The sequence below is a fragment of the Barbus barbus genome (assembly GCF_936440315.1).
Source record: "Barbus barbus genome assembly, chromosome: 28".
NCBI classification, from domain to species: Eukaryota; Metazoa; Chordata; class Actinopteri; order Cypriniformes; family Cyprinidae; genus Barbus; species Barbus barbus.
Window position 1 is genome coordinate 23,455,922 of NC_136756.1, and position 20,560 is coordinate 23,476,481.

General features: G+C 36.9%; 3 protein-coding genes across 6 annotated transcripts in view; all 3 read left to right on the forward strand.

Moving 5' to 3' along the window:
* LOC306847932 (biglycan-like) overlaps nt 1-5,928 on the forward strand; it is a 7,065-nt gene extending 1,137 nt beyond the window's left edge. Inside the window, exons 2-8 of the mRNA XM_079382181.1 lie at nt 1,184-1,447; nt 3,561-3,673; nt 3,819-4,032; nt 4,479-4,589; nt 4,793-4,886; nt 5,052-5,190; nt 5,265-5,928. Coding sequence (XP_079238307.1) covers nt 1,204-1,447; nt 3,561-3,673; nt 3,819-4,032; nt 4,479-4,589; nt 4,793-4,886; nt 5,052-5,190; nt 5,265-5,462 — 1,113 coding nt within the window. The 5' untranslated portion in view covers nt 1,184-1,203 and the 3' untranslated portion in view covers nt 5,463-5,928. The remainder of the gene's footprint in view (nt 1-1,183; nt 1,448-3,560; nt 3,674-3,818; nt 4,033-4,478; nt 4,590-4,792; nt 4,887-5,051; nt 5,191-5,264) is intronic.
* Nucleotides 5,929-6,066: 138 nt separating this feature from the next.
* LOC306848067 (phospholipase A and acyltransferase 2-like) lies at nt 6,067-8,205 on the forward strand. Its single transcript, XM_079382392.1, has 4 exons — nt 6,067-6,161; nt 6,546-6,666; nt 6,932-7,230; nt 7,327-8,205. The coding sequence occupies exons 1-4, from the start codon at nt 6,144-6,146 to the stop codon at nt 7,399-7,401; spliced, it is 513 nt and encodes a 170-aa protein (XP_079238518.1). The 5' UTR covers nt 6,067-6,143; the 3' UTR covers nt 7,402-8,205.
* Nucleotides 8,206-8,540: 335 nt separating this feature from the next.
* Nucleotides 8,541-19,797, forward strand: LOC306847897 (death effector domain-containing protein-like). Of its 4 annotated transcripts, none has more exons than XM_079382128.1 (6): nt 8,556-8,740; nt 10,100-10,775; nt 10,900-11,004; nt 16,462-16,599; nt 17,044-17,469; nt 19,483-19,797. In XM_079382128.1, the coding sequence occupies exons 2-5, from the start codon at nt 10,214-10,216 to the stop codon at nt 17,451-17,453; spliced, it is 1,215 nt and encodes a 404-aa protein (XP_079238254.1). In that variant the 5' UTR covers nt 8,556-8,740; nt 10,100-10,213; the 3' UTR covers nt 17,454-17,469; nt 19,483-19,797. The 4 variants fall into 4 exon arrangements, with proteins under 4 accessions (XP_079238253.1, XP_079238252.1, XP_079238254.1 ...); XM_079382129.1 differs by having other exon boundaries at nt 8,575-8,740; nt 10,105-10,775; XM_079382127.1 differs by having other exon boundaries at nt 8,541-8,740; nt 10,105-10,775; nt 17,044-19,797.
* Nucleotides 19,798-20,560: the final 763 nt, after the last annotated feature.

Consider the following 20,560-nt stretch of genomic DNA (forward strand, 5'->3'; position numbering starts at 1 on the left):
GCTTTTTTATTATTATATTTTCTGTTTTTGTATTTTTTTTATGTGCATTTGTAATTTTTATTATATTTTGTCTTTATACTTAAATTATTTTTTATTTCAGCTAGTTTTATTAATTTTAGTATGTCAGCTTAATCGTATTTTATTTCAATTAGTTATTTAATTTTTTTATATTTATGTTTTATTTTATTTTATTTCAGATTACTTTCCAGTTCCTTAAAAGTTTTAAAATTTTAATTAAATACTAGATCTCTACTGAACTGGACAATAACAACAGTGGATCTAAGGAGTATTAATAGAAGAAAAAAAAATTACACATGAATGTCTCATCTGTTTCAATAATCAGATTAAAAGGAGAAAAAATTGAGATTTGCTTGCATTTAAAAAAATACACAAAAAGTTTTCATGTCTCTCAAAAAAAAAAAAATCTGATAATAAACTGTACTCAGATTTGCCAAAATGCCAAAGACTGAAAATCACTCAATTATCCGAGCTATGTAATCCACACATATTTTATAGCTTTATACTCTTACTGTATGTCAACAATTTCCTCCTTTATTTCCATTTTAATATCTCCTAAGGAATTTTAGACTAAACATCTGAGACTGTTGATACTTAAATGAAACAAAACTATGAAAGAGCAATTATATTTTCCTCTAGGATGGAACTGTCAAGCCATATCTATCATTTATTTACATTAATTATGTACATCTGTCACATCTGGAGACATATGATCAAATGCACCAAAAGTATAATAATAGCTAGATATTTCTGCACTCGGTTTTCATCTCCTACTGACGCTGCATTCATCTAGACAAAAGACACAAAAATACACTCAAATACACCCATTCTGGGAGAAAAAAACCTGACTGTAAATATAGCATGAAGACAGGTTACGAAAATACACATTTGCACACTTTGATGCACCTGACCCAAACAAGGTTTTAGTTTTAGTAACTATGAGATATTTTCCCTATTGTCGATGTGGAGAGCAGATTGGTTCATTGTGACTCTCAGTGAGGCGGTTGCATATTCAAAGCTTAATGAGACCACAGAATGATGGATTTTTACCAGAATCAGCTTTTGGATGCAAAGTAGCATTTATGGTTTTTATAAAAGCGTGGAAAACAATTGTACTGCCATATTTTGAAAGTTTACTTTCTCTGTGTTTCTCTCTTTTTCGCAGATTAAAAAAACGTAGCAGCCATGTTGTCGGTATATGTGGCTTTTCTGTTTCTCTGCACTGCCCACCTGCCACTAGACTCTTCCGCCCTTCCCTTTGAGCAGAAAGGATTCTGGGACTTTGGTAAGGATATTGATGTGAAAGAGCTGATGATGATGATGAAGGACCAGGAAGAAGGGTCAGCTGTGGATCCATACCAACCGGAACATCCTACATGTCCATTTGGCTGTCGGTGCGACCTTAGAGTCGTACAGTGCTCGGATTTAGGTGGGCTTAAGATGATATGTGTTTGCAATGGTGTCTTGGTATAGACAGACAAGATAATGACTGTTTAGTCTGAGAGGTTTGGCTTCTAGACCCAAATTTTAAACTGGACAACACAGTGCCAAAATTGTTTACTGCACAAATGTAAAAAAATGCCCTTAAAACTAAACTCTGGAAAATACCATGAATTGCAAAGCCCTAAAAATAGGAAAAACAAATATTAATATGGCATGCACAGGATGAATATGAAAACTAAAAATACTATGGGCTGCTTGAAAATGTTTTTTTTTTAATAGCAATTTTATTTTTATTTTTTTATTTGATACAGTTTTTTATTATCCAAACAAACTTGTGACCCATTTTTGGGCTGCGACTGACCATTTGGTAACTACTGGTGTAAAGAGTGAAGTTACACTGGTTTGTGATTAGGATGGTTTGAGTTAAAGGATATCCTGTTTATATCACCCATCTTATCCCAAAATTACTAGCCTGTGACATCAAGGAAAGATCAAAGACCTGCCTATCATAGTCTATTTCATTTTTAAAATGTGGTATGAATAAGTGTGGTATGAAACACAATGATTTGAATATGAGTTATGAGTTCTATATATAAAACGAGATCAAATGAAAATCAAAGTTGTGGCTGAAAGTAGGGAAAGTGAGCAGGAAACTTAAATGTCAGGTTTTAACATCCACATCAAAGGCCTGAATGAGATCAGGATCAAATTTAGCTTGAGAACGGATACCAATTCAGACACACCGCTAATCTGGCCCATCCACATCAGACAGCACATGTGGTGTGTGGTCGTTCACCTGAGAAGACAGACACTCTGGTTATTCTACTCGGTACAGCAAACGTGCCATAAACTATGATGTCGGTCACCAGGAATGATGGATTTAAAAGCAAATGGACAATTTCTGTGAATGCCAGGTACCACCCAAGCACAGCTGCCCTCTTTCCTATCTCTCTTTTATGAAGTTCATATAATACAGCTATTTTCCTCTTTTTTCTCTCTCCACGTTGTAATGTGCTACGTGGAGCCATGGTCATCTGGCTCCATCTTAATTATATGGGAAGCTTAGAGGGGAATGCTAGCACACAACAACAGAGCACAGCAAACACAGAGTCCCAAAGCCCAGAGAATTACCAAACATTTCCGAAATTATAGCCCGAAGAAAAGTTTACAAGTAAACTCAAAGACTCTGAAGTAAATCCTGAAGAAACTGTTTCTTAAATGAACTGCCTTCCTGCTGTCGAAAGGCTTCATAATGCTTTTAATTTATTTTTATTATTTGGTTCGTGGGATATAGCGTCCATTATTAAGGCTCTCTGGAATACTTGATTTTGATTGGCCAGTTCTGGCAGGCAGCAGATGGATATTTTCTCATATTTGCCATCGCCCATTTATGGCAACGCTGTATCAGTCTTTTAACTGTTTAATCCTAGGCTGTGTGTGCTGTTTTAGCAAACTGGAAATAAGAGTAAACTTTCTTTTACAGTCAAATGATGATGAGAACCATCTGTTGTTGCATTAATGACCTTAGTGGATTTCTTTTTTAATATTACTAAAATAGGATTTTTTTTTCTTAAGGAAGGCTGAAATTTCAAAACCGAGTTGTTTTTTGCTATTTTTAACATCTGGTCACCATTTATAGCTTTTGAAATTAGCATAATATGACAAGTAATGTTTTAACAAGAAAATAATTAGGGCAGGACTTTTCCATTTTATCCAATGTGGCCGTTGCGTACAAGAAGGTAGACAAGTGCTGGAAAAATAAGAGGGTTTGGTGATGAAAAAGGAAATAATTTCAGAGTCAAAACAAGTTACAATATTTTAATTAAAAATGAAAAGAATATGAAAGTTTTTTTTTTTCAGAACAAACTTTTTTTTCTTTGGAACGCACCGATGAATCTTAAAATATGATCTTAAAAGACCATAAAGTGTATTAGTAAAGTAAATTGAGTCATTTTCATTTCATGTTGAGTTTCCATTACCCTGGAAAATGAATTACCACAGCAACAATGAAGCCTAAACAACATTTGATCCATAATATTGATTTTTTTTCCATATCTCATTTCTACCAGTGTATCTGTTCTTGTTTGTTTCCCCAACAGGTTTAGGTTACGTGCCATATGATATTCCTACAGACACACTGCTGCTGGATCTGCAGAGCAACAGGATCACAGAGATCAGGGAGGGAGACTTTAAAGGAATGACCAACCTCTACGTGAGACCTAACATATCTTTATTTCATCATTTGTATCACAATCGCATTTGCTCTCTTTTTGTGAATGAATTTAGAAATGCGATATGTAGCTTAATGTTAATAAACGTTTGTACAGCATTCCCTTATAGTCCTTGTCCTGTTTCAGGCCCTGGTGTTAAGATATAACCAGATCTCCAAAGTTCATCCCAAGGCATTCCTTCCTTTGAAGCGTTTGCAGAAGTTATACATCTCACACAACCTTCTGACTTCCATCCCCAAAAACCTGCCTCCATCCCTTGTGGAGCTGCGTATCCATGACAATCACATCAAGAAGGTGCCGGCATTTAGCTTCTCAGGCCTCCACAACATGCATGTCATTGGTAAGACTGTGTGTTTGATTCATGATGTCCAACAGACTTTTGTCAGGTCAGATGCTATATTGAATTCATTGCAGATGAGGGATAGTTATTACAATGACACATACTGTATCACTTTATTTTCACAACTTACAACCTTCAAAACTGTTTTATGGAGTTTTTGTGTACCGAAAGGTTTTTTTTTTTTTGTTGCTTTTTTTAAAAAAGATGTTTTGTCAGCTGAACAATAGTACAATTCATTGAACACAATATGTACTTCTATTCCTCACAGCCTAATTTTAATTCCTGTCAGAAATTAAATATCGCACTACCCTGACTAAGGTCTATAGTTACTCACTGAGGTTATTAGTCCTGTAACATTGCTTTCTCACAATATTCACTGATAAAATTTGCTATATGAATAAAACTAAAGACTTGATTTGTGCCTCAAACACTGGTTGATATTGCAGAAATGGGTCGTAATCCACTTCAGAACAGTGGTTTCGAACCTGGAGCATTTATGGGCCTTAAACTGAACTACTTGCGCATTTCTGAAGCCAAGCTCACCGGAATTCCCAAAGGTAATATGAATGATGGTCAAAATTAAATATACATTTAATTGACTTAATTTACTGCCAATCTCTTTGGCATATTTTTAATTAGTAACACAGAATAGGGGTGTACTTGTGTTACGGAGTACAAAATTCATGGAATGTGTCCCATTCTTTTCTAAACACAATGAAACTCATTCTGTTCCATATGGAATGTGTCTCATTCTTATCAGACCTTCCCAGTAGTCTCAATGAGCTTCATTTGGACAGTAATCAGATTCAGGCCATCGAGTTTGTGGAGCTCAGCCAGTACACCCAGCTGCAGAGGTAAACCCTACACATTCCTACTTTTTTAGTGTGATTAATACATGTAAACAGACTGTATTTGTTTCTAAAGTGATATTAAATGAAACGTCTTACATGGATTTATGAAATAAAGTTTGCTTTGGGTGTCCTCTAGTGGCTATAAAACCCCTCTGTCTCTGTGTTTAGGTTGGGACTCGGCAGTAACCAGATTCGCCACATTGAGCACGGTGCTTTATCTTACCTCACCGACCTGAGAGAGCTGCACCTTGACAACAACCGTCTGTCCAGTGTGCCCAGCGGACTGCCTCATTTGAAGTATCTGCAGGTGTGCTTGTGTACATGATTCTACTAATCCTAGTTCATTTAAACTAAATAAACTAAACCACACTTTCATTACAGGTTGTCTACCTCCATTCAAACAACATCACTAATGTTGGAATGGATGACTTCTGCCCTACGGGTTTCGGAGTGAAGAGGGTGTTCTACAATGGCATCAGCCTCTTTGACAACCCAATCAGGTATTGGGAGGTGCAGCCCGCTACGTTCCGCTGTGTCAGTGACCAAATGGCTGTACAGTTTGGCAACCACAAGAAATAAAAAATAAAAAATGCACAAAACCAATCCAGGAGGAGAACAAGAGGAAAACGCCCATAATCAAGATATTTGAGTGAAGAAGATAAATAAACATTTTAATGGAGGAATAATTCAGAAGAAACAAGGACTCCATTTAAACCGAAGTCAAAGTCCATCCGGTCTATTTAAAACTGAATATTGATGTGTGTAATTCCCTGCTGACGTTAATGAATATATACTTTTTGTTTAATTTAGTTGACATACAGCATTGATGATTCCTTGAGATGTTTATCAACAGCTTCATTTGCTTAGTTTTCATGGGTTGCATCTTTAAATAATGAGATAAATTCACAGTTTGTCATTCTGGACGGCTGATTGTCACTCATTCATCATGGTAATACTGTAATAAAGTGGATTATGTTGTGGATGTTTATCATGCCATCACAAGACAGTCAACATTAAAGGTGACAGGCTATTTATTTCTAACTTTATAAAGTCAAGATCCTAAATGCATTCAGTGGAATTAATAATAACCTTCCAGAGGTGGCAGGAGATGTGAAGGTGGAGTACCCAAAACAATGAAAGGAGAATGTCTTCACAAACAAGTCCTTCTGCTGGTTGCATGACCACGCCTACAGGCTTGGCAGAGTCATTTAAATCCTTTTGCCTATAGTTTCTGCTCTTAACGCCTAAACAACACGAGAGATGGACTATAAAGAACAGGTACGTTTACAGAGATTTACTTGATGCATAGATGACAGAAATTTATATTTCAATACTAGCCAATCTGTAGGCCTATGATGTCACGTTAAACGGTTGGATTTTTCAAGTTAAGAATGCAAATTCGAACGAGGTTCTATTAGAAATATCTCAGAATGTGTTCTATTTTATTAGCCTACTTACTAGTTTATTAGAACAGTGCTTTATAATAGGCCTATAGGATTAGCTATCAACTGAGAATCATTACTTTGTTAGAAAAGTGATTATAAATCGGTTATAAGTAACGTCCTTAAAGAATGCAGCCGTCATATGTTGTCAAACTTGTTCTAAAACCTGTAACAGCTGTAAACGGGTGTAATCTTGACAGACTAAAACTGTCGTGCACAGGTTGAGCAGGTTGTATCCACCGCGCAGTTCGGAGATTTGATCGAGTTCTCGTACCCTATTGGCTATTCGCACTGGGGCGTGTACGACGGAGATGGATACATCATTCACTTTGCTGTTGCCGGTAAGCACGAGAACTTTCACTGTAGTAGCCTATTAATAGCCTACTATTTCTATTACGAGATAATCACACTATACCGATACAACACAATAATGTGGACTATTATACAAGTCAGATTACACTGTGAGAACTTACCCCAATATAAGGGCATTATTTGTTTGTTTTGTTTGTTAAATGCCCTTTTACCAATGTAAAAAAAAAATACTATTTTTTATATACATACATATATATGTCACAAACTGTCTCCTATCAAATTTGCTTTTTTCAGATGAAAATCAGGTGATGAGTACGTTCCGAAATTGTCTGCAGGCTATCTTTCCTGTTTGTGGTGATCTTTTGCTTGGAGAAACTAAGATAAGGCGTCAGCTCCTGTCTGAAGTTAACATCCCAAAAGGAGCTCGTGTTTCAGTGTGCAATAACCGGCACGCTCTCGAGCCTTCACCTGTGGATGAAATTAGAAAACGAAGAGATGCTTTACTGGACAAAGAGTTTACTTACAAACTCTTCACACACAATTGTGAGCACTTTGCCACATTTGTCCGGTCCGGTAAAGCTATGTGCAATCAGGTGAGTTCATGAATCCGGTATAATTTAACAGTAGGCCTATAGACGTTATGTGTTCAGTACATTTCTGACATGATGTTGATTCCTTTGTTTTAACAGATTCCAGGGAAGCCCAAAAACAAGGAATGTGTGGAATCTACAGAAACATTTAGCTACCTTGTACCATCGAGTTAACCAAGAACTACAGATTATCACAATAATTATATATTATGTTTGATTAAGGATATTTCTCACACACTTGTTAAACCATTCCTGCTTGATGTCATGCAAAAGCGTTCTTCACATTGATCTGTAATATAGATCAGTGGTTCCTCACTTTCTTCAGTGTGCCTGCAGGTCTTGTTTGGTCTCCTAGTCTTGTCAAGCTGGTGTGTCGGCTGGTTTTAAAATGGTTTTGGGTTCAGGCCAGGAGACCAGCTTGGTTATGCCAGTATTATACCAGCTTACACCTGCTTTTTTCAGCAAAAATTTAGTCAAAATGTACATTGAATGTTTAGTAAAGGTGTTCACATGTTTCTGACTGTCCTTTTCACATTTCTAACTAATATGGCACTGTTACTGTTACTAATATTACCAGTTTGCACCACAGTTACAAAAACACCATTAAATTGCTCGACAGATTTCTTTCCTGTGGTAATGCATTGTCTATTACAACAGAAAGTCTGGGAAATATCTAAGAGTTCTTCTTTTTTAAATAGCCAACACCCAGCAAACACAGAACATCCCTCCTCATGCTAGCATATGGTTAATTATTATTTTTTGGGGTCCAAATAATGTCCAAAGAACGCTTTCTGTAGGTTTTTTGTAACTAAAAAACACTTTTAGTAACCAAAAACATGTGATTTGCTACTTATTAGTCAGTTCAGGTGACTGTTTTACCAGAATAGACCATAACTTTTAAGTATATCTGCTAAAAGTGAATATTCTGTATTTTCTATAAAAAAAAAATCAAATTAAATCAAAATCAGCCACAAGTGGAGAGAAAATAAATTAAACAAAATGATGAAGATTATAAAAGCTTCTTACAGGGTTTAAAATGAACCCATTTTTATTAAGCTTTTACATTAATAACAATGACTTGTAAGCTAATTATATTTTGGATGAAACTGGTTACCATGGTGATTTTTTTCATTAAGGTAAAGGAGCAATGCATTGTTGTGTTTTTTTTATTATTAAAAATAAATATTTATATTCTATACAAAGACCTATTCTGATTCACTTTTTTTTTCTTGTACATTTATTCGTAACCGCAAAAAAAAGAGTTTATTGTCATTTCTGTAAAGACGAAGCGTTTCCTACATTCCCCGGATGTTGCCCCACGCTTGCTCATGTCCCGGATGTACCTACATTTTAGTAGAGGAACAAAAAATGGGCTGATTATCAAGCTTCACCAAACCGTTTAAATTATCCCCACACACGATTATTGTACATGTATGAGGACCAGGCCGCAGTTTTGAGCAGACTTCACGTCCATAGTCTCCGTGTCTGTAAAGTGATTCATGAAATCGAAGAGGTAAGACAGTTGTGTACATTCAGTGTTGCTACACGCTGTTGACGTTAGCTAGCCAACAGTCAGTTGCTAAGCGAAGTTTATATCAATAACAAATAAAGTATATTTATCTGTAGGGATATAGAAACATTAGAGGGGATCGCAATAAAAGATTGACAGTAAAATATATGTTTTCTTAATAGATTACGGTGTTCTTCAGCCACTCCTTGTGTATGCTAAGCATCAGGCTAACACACAGCTGTCCAGATAGATTTCAGAAGATTGTTGATGTGTAACTGCTTATTCATAAGTCGTTTTGTAGTCTTTAAACTTACATATGAAAAGAGCATATGCTAGTGTTTTTAAAGCCATGATATGGAAGTCAGATGATTGAAGCAGTCAGCTATTTTGATATTCTCTCTCTTAAACCTGTTAGATGTTAATTAGTAGGCTAACCAGGTCAGTAACTTCACTGTTCCTCTGTCTAAATATTTTATCTACCATTATTTATTAGATCAAAACTGAACAAACAGGGTTAAATACAAGTTTTCTATAGTAGTTAAACATTAAAAAGGTTGAAGCACTGTCTGTAGATGGGATCAAATATATAATCTGTATGATTTTAAAAGTAGATGAGTTATCAGAATATTTAATCTGTATGTTTCATATGGTTTTGTGATAGAAAATGTACCTTGTTTTTATACATAGATCTGATAACAGAATATATAATGGTGTGATTTTAAATGTAGATGTTATATTAGAATATATGTTTGATTTGATGTTTAGATGTCATATCTAAATATATGACCTATATTATTTGAAATTTAGATGTGATACCAGAATAGAAAAAGTTTTTAAAAAGTAGATGTAATATCTGAGTATAAAATCTATAAACTTTAAATGATGATGTGATATCAGAATACTTATGTTCTATGATTTTCTCTGTGGTTGTGATACCAGAATTTGTACATGTAAAATTGATATTAGAATGTATAATCTTTGTTTTATACGTAGATGTGAAATTAGAATATATGATCTTTATGGTTTGTAATGAGAAATTAGAAAATATAGGCTAATCTGTTTTTTCATATGTAGATGTGAAATCAGAATATATATAATGTATATGATTTTATCTGTAGTTGTGATGTGAAAACATGACCTGTTTTTGATTTGTTGCATGATTGAGCAATGACAGCTCTGACATTAAGTCTAAAAAAACAGTTGAGTAATAGATCTGTTTAAAAAGCAGTGTAAAATTAACCCAGGTCATGTGGTAATGTTTGGCAATTTATTATTCAATATGTTATATGAATCTATAATACTGTGGTGTTGTCATTAGTTCACCTAATGCTTGAACATTCATTTTATTCTCTTTTTTTAAAGTGAAGTTGGAGGTGAGAGTTGCGGGCCGAGTGTGTTGACACAGTTGGAGCTGCTTCACACTGCTCACAGGGCCTTCCGCCATCCCCTCACCCGTCATCCGCCTAGCGAAGAGTGATGACCTCACAGCAGCATGGGAATGCCAACCCTGCCCTCCTCTCGCCACAGAACTCTTCATCAAGTCAGGGCAGGCAACACATTTCTCGTTCCCCAATAGACTCATATTCCCGCTCCGGGCTTTCCTCTCCTCGGAGAGGCTGGGTTGCAGCATCCTCATCTACAACAGTTCATGGTAACTCTCTTGCACTCTCTCTAAGCCGATTGGCTCCGGCGTCCTGCAGTAATTCCTCCTCGTCTCGGAGACCTGCGTCCGGCCGGGTGGAGCCGTGGCCGGAGGAGGCTGTGGATGACGCATATGGGCTTTACTCTCTTCACCGCATGTTTGATATTGTGGGCGCGCAGCTGACGCACCGTGATGTACGTGTGCTGTCCTTCCTTTTTGTGGACGTTATTGACGAGTATGAGAGAGGAGGGATACGGAGCGGGCGGGATTTCCTGCTCGCACTGGAGCGTCAGGGGCGATGTGACGAGACAAACTTCCGGCATGTTCTTCAGCTGCTCCGCATCATCACTCGCCATGACCTGCTGCCGTACGTCACGTTGCGCAAGAGACAGACAGGTTTGTGATCTTGTCAATTTCACTTTTGAAAGATGATTATTATATACAGTGAAGCTACAGTTTCATCACTCTGCAATATGTTTTGGCAAGGTGCATATGTAACGTGTTGAAAATTATTTTCCAGTGTGCCCAGATCCAGTGGATAAATATCTGGAGGAGACGTCAGTCCGTTATGTTTCTCCCAGAGGAGCAAGTGAAGCCCAGCAGGGAACTCCTCACAGAAGAACAGGTATGTGCTACATGGCTACATTGCTTTAGACTTCTCATTGGTGCTGTAAGCATTTTGGTTTTGTGGAAATTTTTTTTTTTACTGAAATACCACATTTGTCACTCTGTAAACTTTAGAAAGGTCTAATTACTTGATTAACCAATCAGAACTTTTCATGCGCTTTACCATACAGCACATATATGGCAATCGGAACGCTTAGATTTTGAAGTGGGCAGGGTTTAAAGAGGTGTGTCTAATTCAGTGGCTAATGGTCTGATCAAATCCTCCTGGAAAGTTCATATTTCTGAATAGGGAAGTCAAGGCTCGACAATAAGGAGTGCCTGATGGCCCGGGGCCAGCGTGAAAGACATTTGGGACAGTTGACAGATTTATCACTTGCCCGATCGGGCCATTGCAGCGTCGTCACGAAAGTTTGTCATTTGCATGTGTTTTTAAGCCTTGTTAATTTAAAAGTTCAAACCATTAAAAGGCATTTGTGCGTGCTTTATTTCACTGTCTTCTGTTCTATGCTTGCACACAAACTGCACTGCAATTATTTTCCAAAATACCATTTGTGTGGAAATATTACGTTGTTATTCTAAATAGTCTGTAAACGGCCACTAACAGAGGCAAGAGATGTTGAAGGAGGAGAGGATAAAATACTGTAGCAGACAGAACAAGATTACTGTTCACGATGTGTGAAATATAGGAAGAAAATCCAAATTTTGAATTTTATATGACTGCGTTTCTGAGGGGAACTGGTTGTTTTCAGAAAAGTTTACATGTTTACTTTTAATCTTGCCTCCGTATAACACATTTAATTTAGTGTTAATACATGCAGCACTGCTATGTTTAACAGTGGTAACCAAGGAAACACTGTATTATTGCTGTTAAGCTCCACCTGCTGTCAGAGAGTGAAATTGCTTCTCGCTCAGCCTGTCTGCTGTTTCTGTTTCGTGCAATGTTTTCAGCCTGAAACACACTGCACGATTTTCGGCTTTCCCAGGCGAAAGACTGGCATCGTGATGCAATCACAGCGATTTCTGATTGGCCATGATTGTTTCACGATTCCAATCTTTCGTCTGGGACAGCTGAAAATCGGGCAGTGTGTTTAGCAGCATAATTTTACAAAGCTTCAGATTTTAAAATGATAGTCTAATATAAATCAAACATTGCGCATTTTTGTTTTGGTCGATTCATGATTAAAAAGCAGTGCTTGCCTCTAATCTCAAATGGCTATGAAAAATAAAGTTGCAGAGTGAAGAATGCATATGCTATTTTATGTGATTTTTCAATTTCTGTAGCTGAACATCTACAAATATAAAAACCTAAAGCTTCATTTCATTTAGGCCTATATTTACTTGTGCTATTACTTGTAATTTGTTTGTGTGTTCTTATTTACTGGCTGTTCACTTGTCTTCTAAAAATCTTTGAACTTTGTTTACTTATAGCTAGTGGTTTTTGCTGTGGTATCAAGATTGAAATCGAGAACTGTAAAATTGAATTATCTAAAATATAGGTGTCATATAAGCTTAGGCTATTTATTGGAATACAGATGTTGGCAGGGCAAGTAAAAATTTGAATCACTGGCCCAACCAAGCTGTAATTACGAAATCAGGTGTGTTCATGTCACGTTGGTTTATCGCAAGATGGCGATGTACCTTTTCTAGAAAAAATCTGCAAAATCTTTAACCCTTTTAATTGTAGGGTGCCCTTTTTCCCAGACATGTCCTGGCCAGGATTTCTATATTGCCTGAAATATCCAGGTTTTGTTTTTGTTTTTCTGTTTTCATTCTTGCTGAAGTAGTTTGATCAGTAGCATGCAGGCATTGTACATAATTGACCAATCGTGGCGTGTGAGAAGGTGGGATCTACAGAGAATGGTTAAAGCGATGCAAATACGCGTACATATTAGGTGTGTTAGCCTTAAAACAGCGCTGTGCAGACCGATCGGTATATGACATCACTTCAAGTACTGCGACAGCGATTTGAAAGATTAAGGAGCCATCTGCTCTCTTATAGCTCTCACGGTACTTTGATGTCATATAGCAATCGGTATGGGTCTGCGATAATATCGTAAATGTTGTTTTAACGATGTGCAATTTTACAATATCGAGTATTTTGCAAAAACCAAACAAAACACATACGGAGTGCACGCATACTTTAGCCTACATGGTGATGAAGCGGGTTAAACTGCACGCGCATTTAGAGTGTGTTCTTTCACTGCATGATTCAGTCTATTAAAATGCATTAAGAATGATCACAAAATTTAAGATATGGGGGCAGAAAAGGTATATTTACGTTTCATATAGTTAAAATCACACGAAGAGTGTTTTTTCTTCAAAAATAAGCATGATTACAAATGCGATATACAACAGTTCAATAAACAAGTTAATATTAAGAGGCTTAGGTTTTAGACACCATGTTGCCTGTTTTTGCTCCATTTCACAGACAAAAAATAATTCCAAACAGCTACAGCACTGTTTTGAATCTCTGAGCAACATTAGGTGCGTTCGTCTTGAAGCACGGCTACAGAAGGCGATCAACGAGAGTAGCCTCTTGCAGTCAGGGGCGGAGCTGAAACCAGATGTCAAGCCGGACACTTTCTGCTCCTGTTAGTGACACTCACTTGGTGTTTGCATACTCTATCACAGATGAAGTGAAAAAAATGCAATATTTGTCAAATACAGAATTTGTTTTAATATACTGCTTAATACAGCGCCATCTGCTCAAGAATAAAGTTCAATGTAAACTATTTAAATACTAATAAAGTGAGGGTATATATGCTTTCATCAGTGTTTTATGATAAATGTGACTCAATATAACATTGCGACTACAGTAAAAAAAGCTTTTACTGTTCTAAAAACAGATTTATGAGCATTATTGGATTTGAAGATGTTAGAAACACTCGTCGTTGTCATGTGGTGGATTTGGCCAATCGTGAAACAGCTGTGTCCTCATCAGCGCTCCTGCATTCGCTCTGGAGAAACTGCGGCGGCTGAGTGAGCCGACACGGCCAATTTGATGCCACACGTGACAGTGACGGACAAATTTTCTAACCGGCATGCACTGCTTCAAGTCAGACGCCGATTGGTCTGCGAAGTGCTACATGAAGTCGAACGCACCTAGTGCTTCGTTCCTGAATGAATCAACCGTTAAATGATTCAGTTCAGTCGCAATGTTTCACTTATTACTAGTGACTTTCTGCCACCTACTGGTGTATTTCATGGTGTATTCAATGTTTTATGTTTAAAATGTCAAAACAAATATGCGAGGCCCTGTTAAAGCACTCCATGTCCCTCTGAGCTGCATTAAATAGTGTGTAAATGCATCTAAATGCCACTTCAGATGCAACTTCTTCAAAGATTAATTTTGATGTTACTGGTTTCATTTGTTTGGTAACAGCCTAAATGTGTATTATCTTAATTGACTGATTAAATGTAACAATTTGACTCAAAAGATGTAAAAAAAAAATTGCTTTATTAAAGGTAAAAATCTATTTAAACGTAAATGAAAAGATTAATCACTGATGTGAACTGACCCCACAGAATATGAAGAATATCAAAAACTGCATCTGTCCACTGTAGTCAGATATCAGCACAATAACACATTCTGCAAAATATGTCTAATTATCGTTATCGAAAAAATCCCCAAAAATATTGCGAGAATTTGTTTTCAATATCGCACACCCCTACATACCCTACGCAGTGCAAACGAAGCCAATACCTGGGTATTTTAGGCAATATGTGACCCTGGACCACAAAACCAGTCATAAGGGTCAACTCAATCACCTGAAAGCTGAATAAATAAGGTTTCCATTGATGTATGGTTTGTTAGGATCGGACAATATTTGGCCAAGATACAACTATTTTAAATTCTGGGAAAAAAATCACCTTTAAAGTTGTCCAAATGAAGTCCTTAGCAATGCATATTATTACTCAAAAATGTAAGTTTTGATATATTTAAGCAATTTAGAAAATATCTTAATGGAACATGATCTTTACATAGTATCATAATGATTTTTTGCATAAAATAAATAATTTTGACACATACAATGTATTTTTGGCTATTGCTACAAATATAGGCCTACCCTTGCTACTTATGACTAGTGGTGCAACGGATCACAAAACTCACGGTTCGGATCATATTACAGATTTTGAGTCACGGATTGGATAATTTTTTTGGATCAGCAAAACAAACAAATTTCTGTTTTTATTAATTACTGAAAGCGTACTTTAAGTACTTCTATGCCACAGCAAAAACTACTAGCTGAACTAATAAAAGTCAGTAATAAAACAAGAACAATTACACAAATTACAAGCATAGATGAATACAGCAAAGTTATTAATAAAGTCAGTAACACTAGTATTCAGGAGCAGAAATGTAATAATTGACTGTAAAATAACACAATAGTGCTCTTCACTGCAGGTATTCACTCTTTAAGACCAAATGCGCATACCTAATACTGACACACATCCCGTTTCTTTCTCAGCTGTTTTGGTTCACTTAAGACATAACCGACTGTGTTTACCAGAATACTTGCCGAAACGGCAATTTAAACATAAGTTTGTGTGTATGTTTCCATTCAAAGAGAACTGAAAGAGGAATCGATCTGTGTGAATCGCACAGTCTGAATCACATCTCTCTCTCTTTGCGTGTGCTCGCTCGCTCGCTCGCCTGGACCGTACAGATCACGGATCATCTGTTGCACCCCTACTTATGACTGGTTTTGTGGTCCAGGGTCACATAAAGAAATCCTGGCCAGGACGTGTCCGGGAAAATGGGCACATATAGTCACCCTATTTTAACTTTTAACAAAATGATGAATAAATAATGTACATCAGTTTTGTTTTTGCTTTGTTTTAATTAAATTTATGAAAGTGCTGTAAATTTAATAGTTATATATTCTAATGTCATTTGTTGTACATACATGCAGTTTAGCTAGATTCATTGTAGCCTAAACTTACAGTTAATTGTTGTGGCACTTATGTGTTCAACTCTTAAATACCATCTTTCCAATCTGACAAACGCACCATTGGTTTAGAAGAATTTCCAGAATAGCAAAAGGCAGGGATACACTACGCAATGTTCAAAATATGAACAGATTTGAATCTGTATGGCATCATGCACTTGCTGTGTTTGTAAATGGTTACAAGGATCAGGATCACACACTACCTGACTTTCAGTAAAATTCTTAAACCAGGTCAAAATATTAAACAAGTTTGATTGCTTCCAACTGGATAGAACTGTAGTCTGAAGCTAAAAAATCGGCGCCTGTGCTTATCATAAACTACCGGATTTTCTGTGAAATCTGTCAACTCCAGCTGCCCAAAATCGGACTTGCTCTGACATTCTCAAATTGAGGCAAAAGCTGCGTAGTGTATTCCAGTCTTAACCTAATCATAATCGCTGGAAATGCATGTACTACAAGCGAAAAAAATATTGTGGTAGTGATTTTAACAATGTTCTGTTTCTCAGGACCCCAGCCATTGATCTGCTGTCCTCCATCAGGACCCCAGGTATGCCCACCCCGTGCTAAACCAACCCCACCTCTGCCGAGCAGGAAAAGGAAGAGATCTCACACGACAGCTGACTGCAGAGAAAAACAGACCTGTGGTAAGACAACAAATCTGTTAAAGAGTGAAAAAAGATGCTCCTGTAATTTTATGGCTCAGAAAGAGAATGTTTGACTCTGTGAGATGAGATATTAATTGGGTCACAACCTCTATATTTTTTATTTACACACTCGAGCAATGATAAAACACATTTGGATTTGCTCACTTGGTGGCACTCCTCCCCAAATTTGGCCTATAAGAAGTGACTTGAATAAAACACTTTGTTTGTAAAATCTAACATTATGAACATCTTGGCAGCCTCTTTAAATAATTTCTTTAAACCAGTCAGATTAAAACTGACCGTTTTAGCCACCACTTGCCATTATTCTCCATAGATGTGCCATTTGAGCATATGACAACTGACAAGCAATATTCCTGAAATCTGTGTCCTTTGTAGATGGACATAAAAGCCACTTTTTTCTTTACCTCCTTCCTTGTCTCGCAGACATACGACTGAGGGTGCGTGCGGAGTACTGTCAGCACGAGTCGGCTCTACAAGGAAACGTCTTTTCCAACAAGCAGGAGGCGCTGGAGAGGCAGTTTGAGCGGTTCAACCAGGCCAACACCATCCTCAAATCCCGTGACCTCGGTTCCATCATATGTGACATCAAGTTCTCAGAGCTGACCTACCTGGACGCCTTCTGGCGGGACTACATCAACGGTTCACTATTAGAAGCCCTGAAGGGCGTTTTCATCACGGACTCTCTGAAGCAGGCAGTGGGCCATGAGGCCATTAAGCTCCTGGTGAACGTGGATGAGGAAGACTACCAAGCTGGCAGGAGGAAGTTGCTGAGAAACCTGGTGGCGGGAGGTGCCGGTGCAGGGACGGGGAGCAGGGAGGGTCCCTTGTCCTAGTGGTGGGATTGACTCGGTAAGTGGAGGAAATTCAGAGAGACCCTGATGAGAGATTGGACACTAATGAGAAGGTATACATGAGGGGAGGGGGAGGATTGTAAACGGAGAGGAAGTGACTCTTAAAAGAAAGATACCCTACAAGAGGCCGGGATTTGCATCTTTAGCAGGTGTGGATGGAAAGAGGCGTTAAAAGTGTTCTGGAAAGTTATGTTATTTCTGTTTTATTTTGAGTATCTCAAGTTGTGGAAATAAAAGATGAAGGGGGAAGTATCGGACAAAGAAGGCATTTAGTTTCTTTTGTCTTTATTCCTGCGTAATTGACACTAATGCTTTTGTTTTTAGGCTTGTGCAAATTAGTTTTTTTTCTTTTTTGTGCTACATTTCTATTTAAGTCTTGTTGCACAACCATTTGCTCTTAGTGAAATTCTCTTAGTTAAATAAAATGTGTTCGCCTCAAAGTTTAACAAAGAGGACAGGTTGCATAAGGTTTGACTGATTTGCCTTTAAAAACGTCACATTGCTTCTATTCTCTATGGAATAATTCCCCTGTCAATGTTGTTTAGCCATCCATGTTTTTCTGGATGTGAACTTGCATAAGCAGAATCTCAGTTTTTGAAAAATCACACAAAATCTTCATTGCACACTGCAACACTGCACTTCACTTTGGAATTGTGACTACTTTATAGAGAACATATTCTCCATTTGTTTCATAACTGAAATTATTGCACAATTGGGTTGGTTTTAGCAAATTCACAAAGAAGATTCTGAAGCATGAACGATTGTTTTTCAGAATGGTTTATGATATGCTTTGTTGCAGTTTGTGGTTTCATGCATGTCCCTGTAAGTTTCTTTTGGTTATGGAAAAAACCTAATAACGTTGGCGAATGTTCACTCTTTTATTTATTATTTTATAACTTAATATGTGCTCTTTGTCCTGAATTTTCCAAAAAGATTAAGACATTTGGGCTCTCTAGGCCTATTAATATCCATGTTTGGACCAACTTAGCTCTGAAATTAATCTTCATTGTTTGTTATTGGTTGAATTTCTGGGCAGAACGTCAATTGCAACACTAATGGTTTAATACAGAGATATGCCTTTGTAAAGTTCAAATGCATGTGACTGCAGTATTTGATTAAGGCGTTGTATCTTCACAAAGGTATAAATGGGCTACTTTTGTTCAATCCAAAAAAAAATAATTATTAGGTAGTTCTGACAGCTCTAGTTAAAAAAAAAAAGATTTGTACTGTTATCGCCAGTTTAAAATGTGATGTCACAACACAGCACACATGACAGAAGCTGAACCTTTTTCTTGTCTCATGATTTTGGGGTGCTCCTTAATAGAAGTTTTTAATGTGCTATATTTATAATTTCTACTCATTTAAATTCAAGCAAATGTGTCCTGAGAAACGGCCTCTGCCAGGGTTTATATGTTGAAATAATCTGCTGTAACCTCTGTCCAACAAGTCTTGAAAGATGACACAAAATGTGCCAACCTGAAGCGCAACCTGACTGAAGTGAAAGAATTCAAATGCCTGAGCAACATGCAATCGCAGGAACATGTATAATTTGATTGACTTGAGATGTTTTTGCTATACTTTTAAAATACCAAAGCTGTTCCCAGACATTCATTCTCTCTTTAATCTCCCTCTCTCTCACTTATTCATTCTCTCCTCCATCTGTTAAGATATAATGAAACTGTTGAAATATTGAAAGAAAATTGGTGACTTCTGGGGTGAGTGGAACAGACGTTTAGAAAAGTTAGCTGTGGATCAATTACTGCTATTATTATTACTACAGAAGGAAGAAAAGCATTTTGTAATGTTTTCCTAATGGAACTAAACAAAGTTACAGACTGGTATCTATTATATAGGTTACATGTTCTATTGATTGTGTTCAAGTGTTTGTCTTTATATCTTGCATGTATATGACATTGATCCCCTTAAATATCACACAGTGACAATTGAGCTGTGGTCTGTAGATTTGAGATATCTAGACATTTCTAACCTTTTTATACTTTGTTTTTCATAGAGAAAGAAATGGGATTGCTACTTTTTGGAGAGGTGAGATGAGTATTCTCAAAGTGACAGTAGAACAGATGAAGACGGAGCACTTTATTTTTTACTCTCTCTCAAGTATTTCACCTATTGTAACCATATATAGTAATACACCATTCCAAAATGTAGGAGACATTCGGCATCATCGGCCATCTGTCGCATTATGACTCTGATTTTTGAATAATTTTATTTTTGTTGACCATGCCGGTGGTTGTGTTAAGTGAAATATTTACGTGCAAAATAGACAGCTGGTTCATTCAATGTCTGTACAAATCAATAAAACAAACTGAAAAATACAATCTGTTGCAGTTCCTTTTTTAAAAACAAAAATATCCTGTTAACAGTACATGTCCAGCTGTATTTGTATGATGTGTGTAATTACTGAAATTTCAAGTTAGCCATTCATACACTATATTGCCAAAAGTATTGGGTCACCCCCTTCTAATGAACATGCTTGACTACTTTAGTCATTTCTATGAGTACAAATCTTAATGTTTAAGCATATAATGATATTTTAGGCTAGGGAATTGTGTGCTTCTAATTTTATAGCAACATTTTGGACAGGACCCTTTTCTATTCTAACATTTCTATTCTAAGTCACTGGTGTTTGGTGATGAGTTTTTGGCTCAAGGTCTGCATTTAAAGTCACACCAGAGGAGTTCAGCTGGGATCAGGACTTGGCTTTCTGCAGACCAGTCAAGTTCTTCCACACTGACTGAATCAATCATGTCTTTTTGAACCGTGTCTTATACACAGAGGCACTGTCATGTTAGAATAGAAAAGGGTCCTGTCCAAACTGTTGCTATAAAATTAGAAGCACACAATTCCGTAGAGTATCATTATATGCTTTAACATTAAGATTTGTACTCATAAAAATGTCTAAAGTAGTCAAACATGTTCATTAGAAGGGGGTGACTCAATACTTTTGGCAAAATAGTGTAGATTAATTTTTCCAAAAACTGCTGGCTCTGTGGTGTTCTCAAAACATTGCCCTGTTTGTCTGAACTGCCTGACCTAGTAACTTTCTCAAAGGCGTCCAGGTACCAAAAATT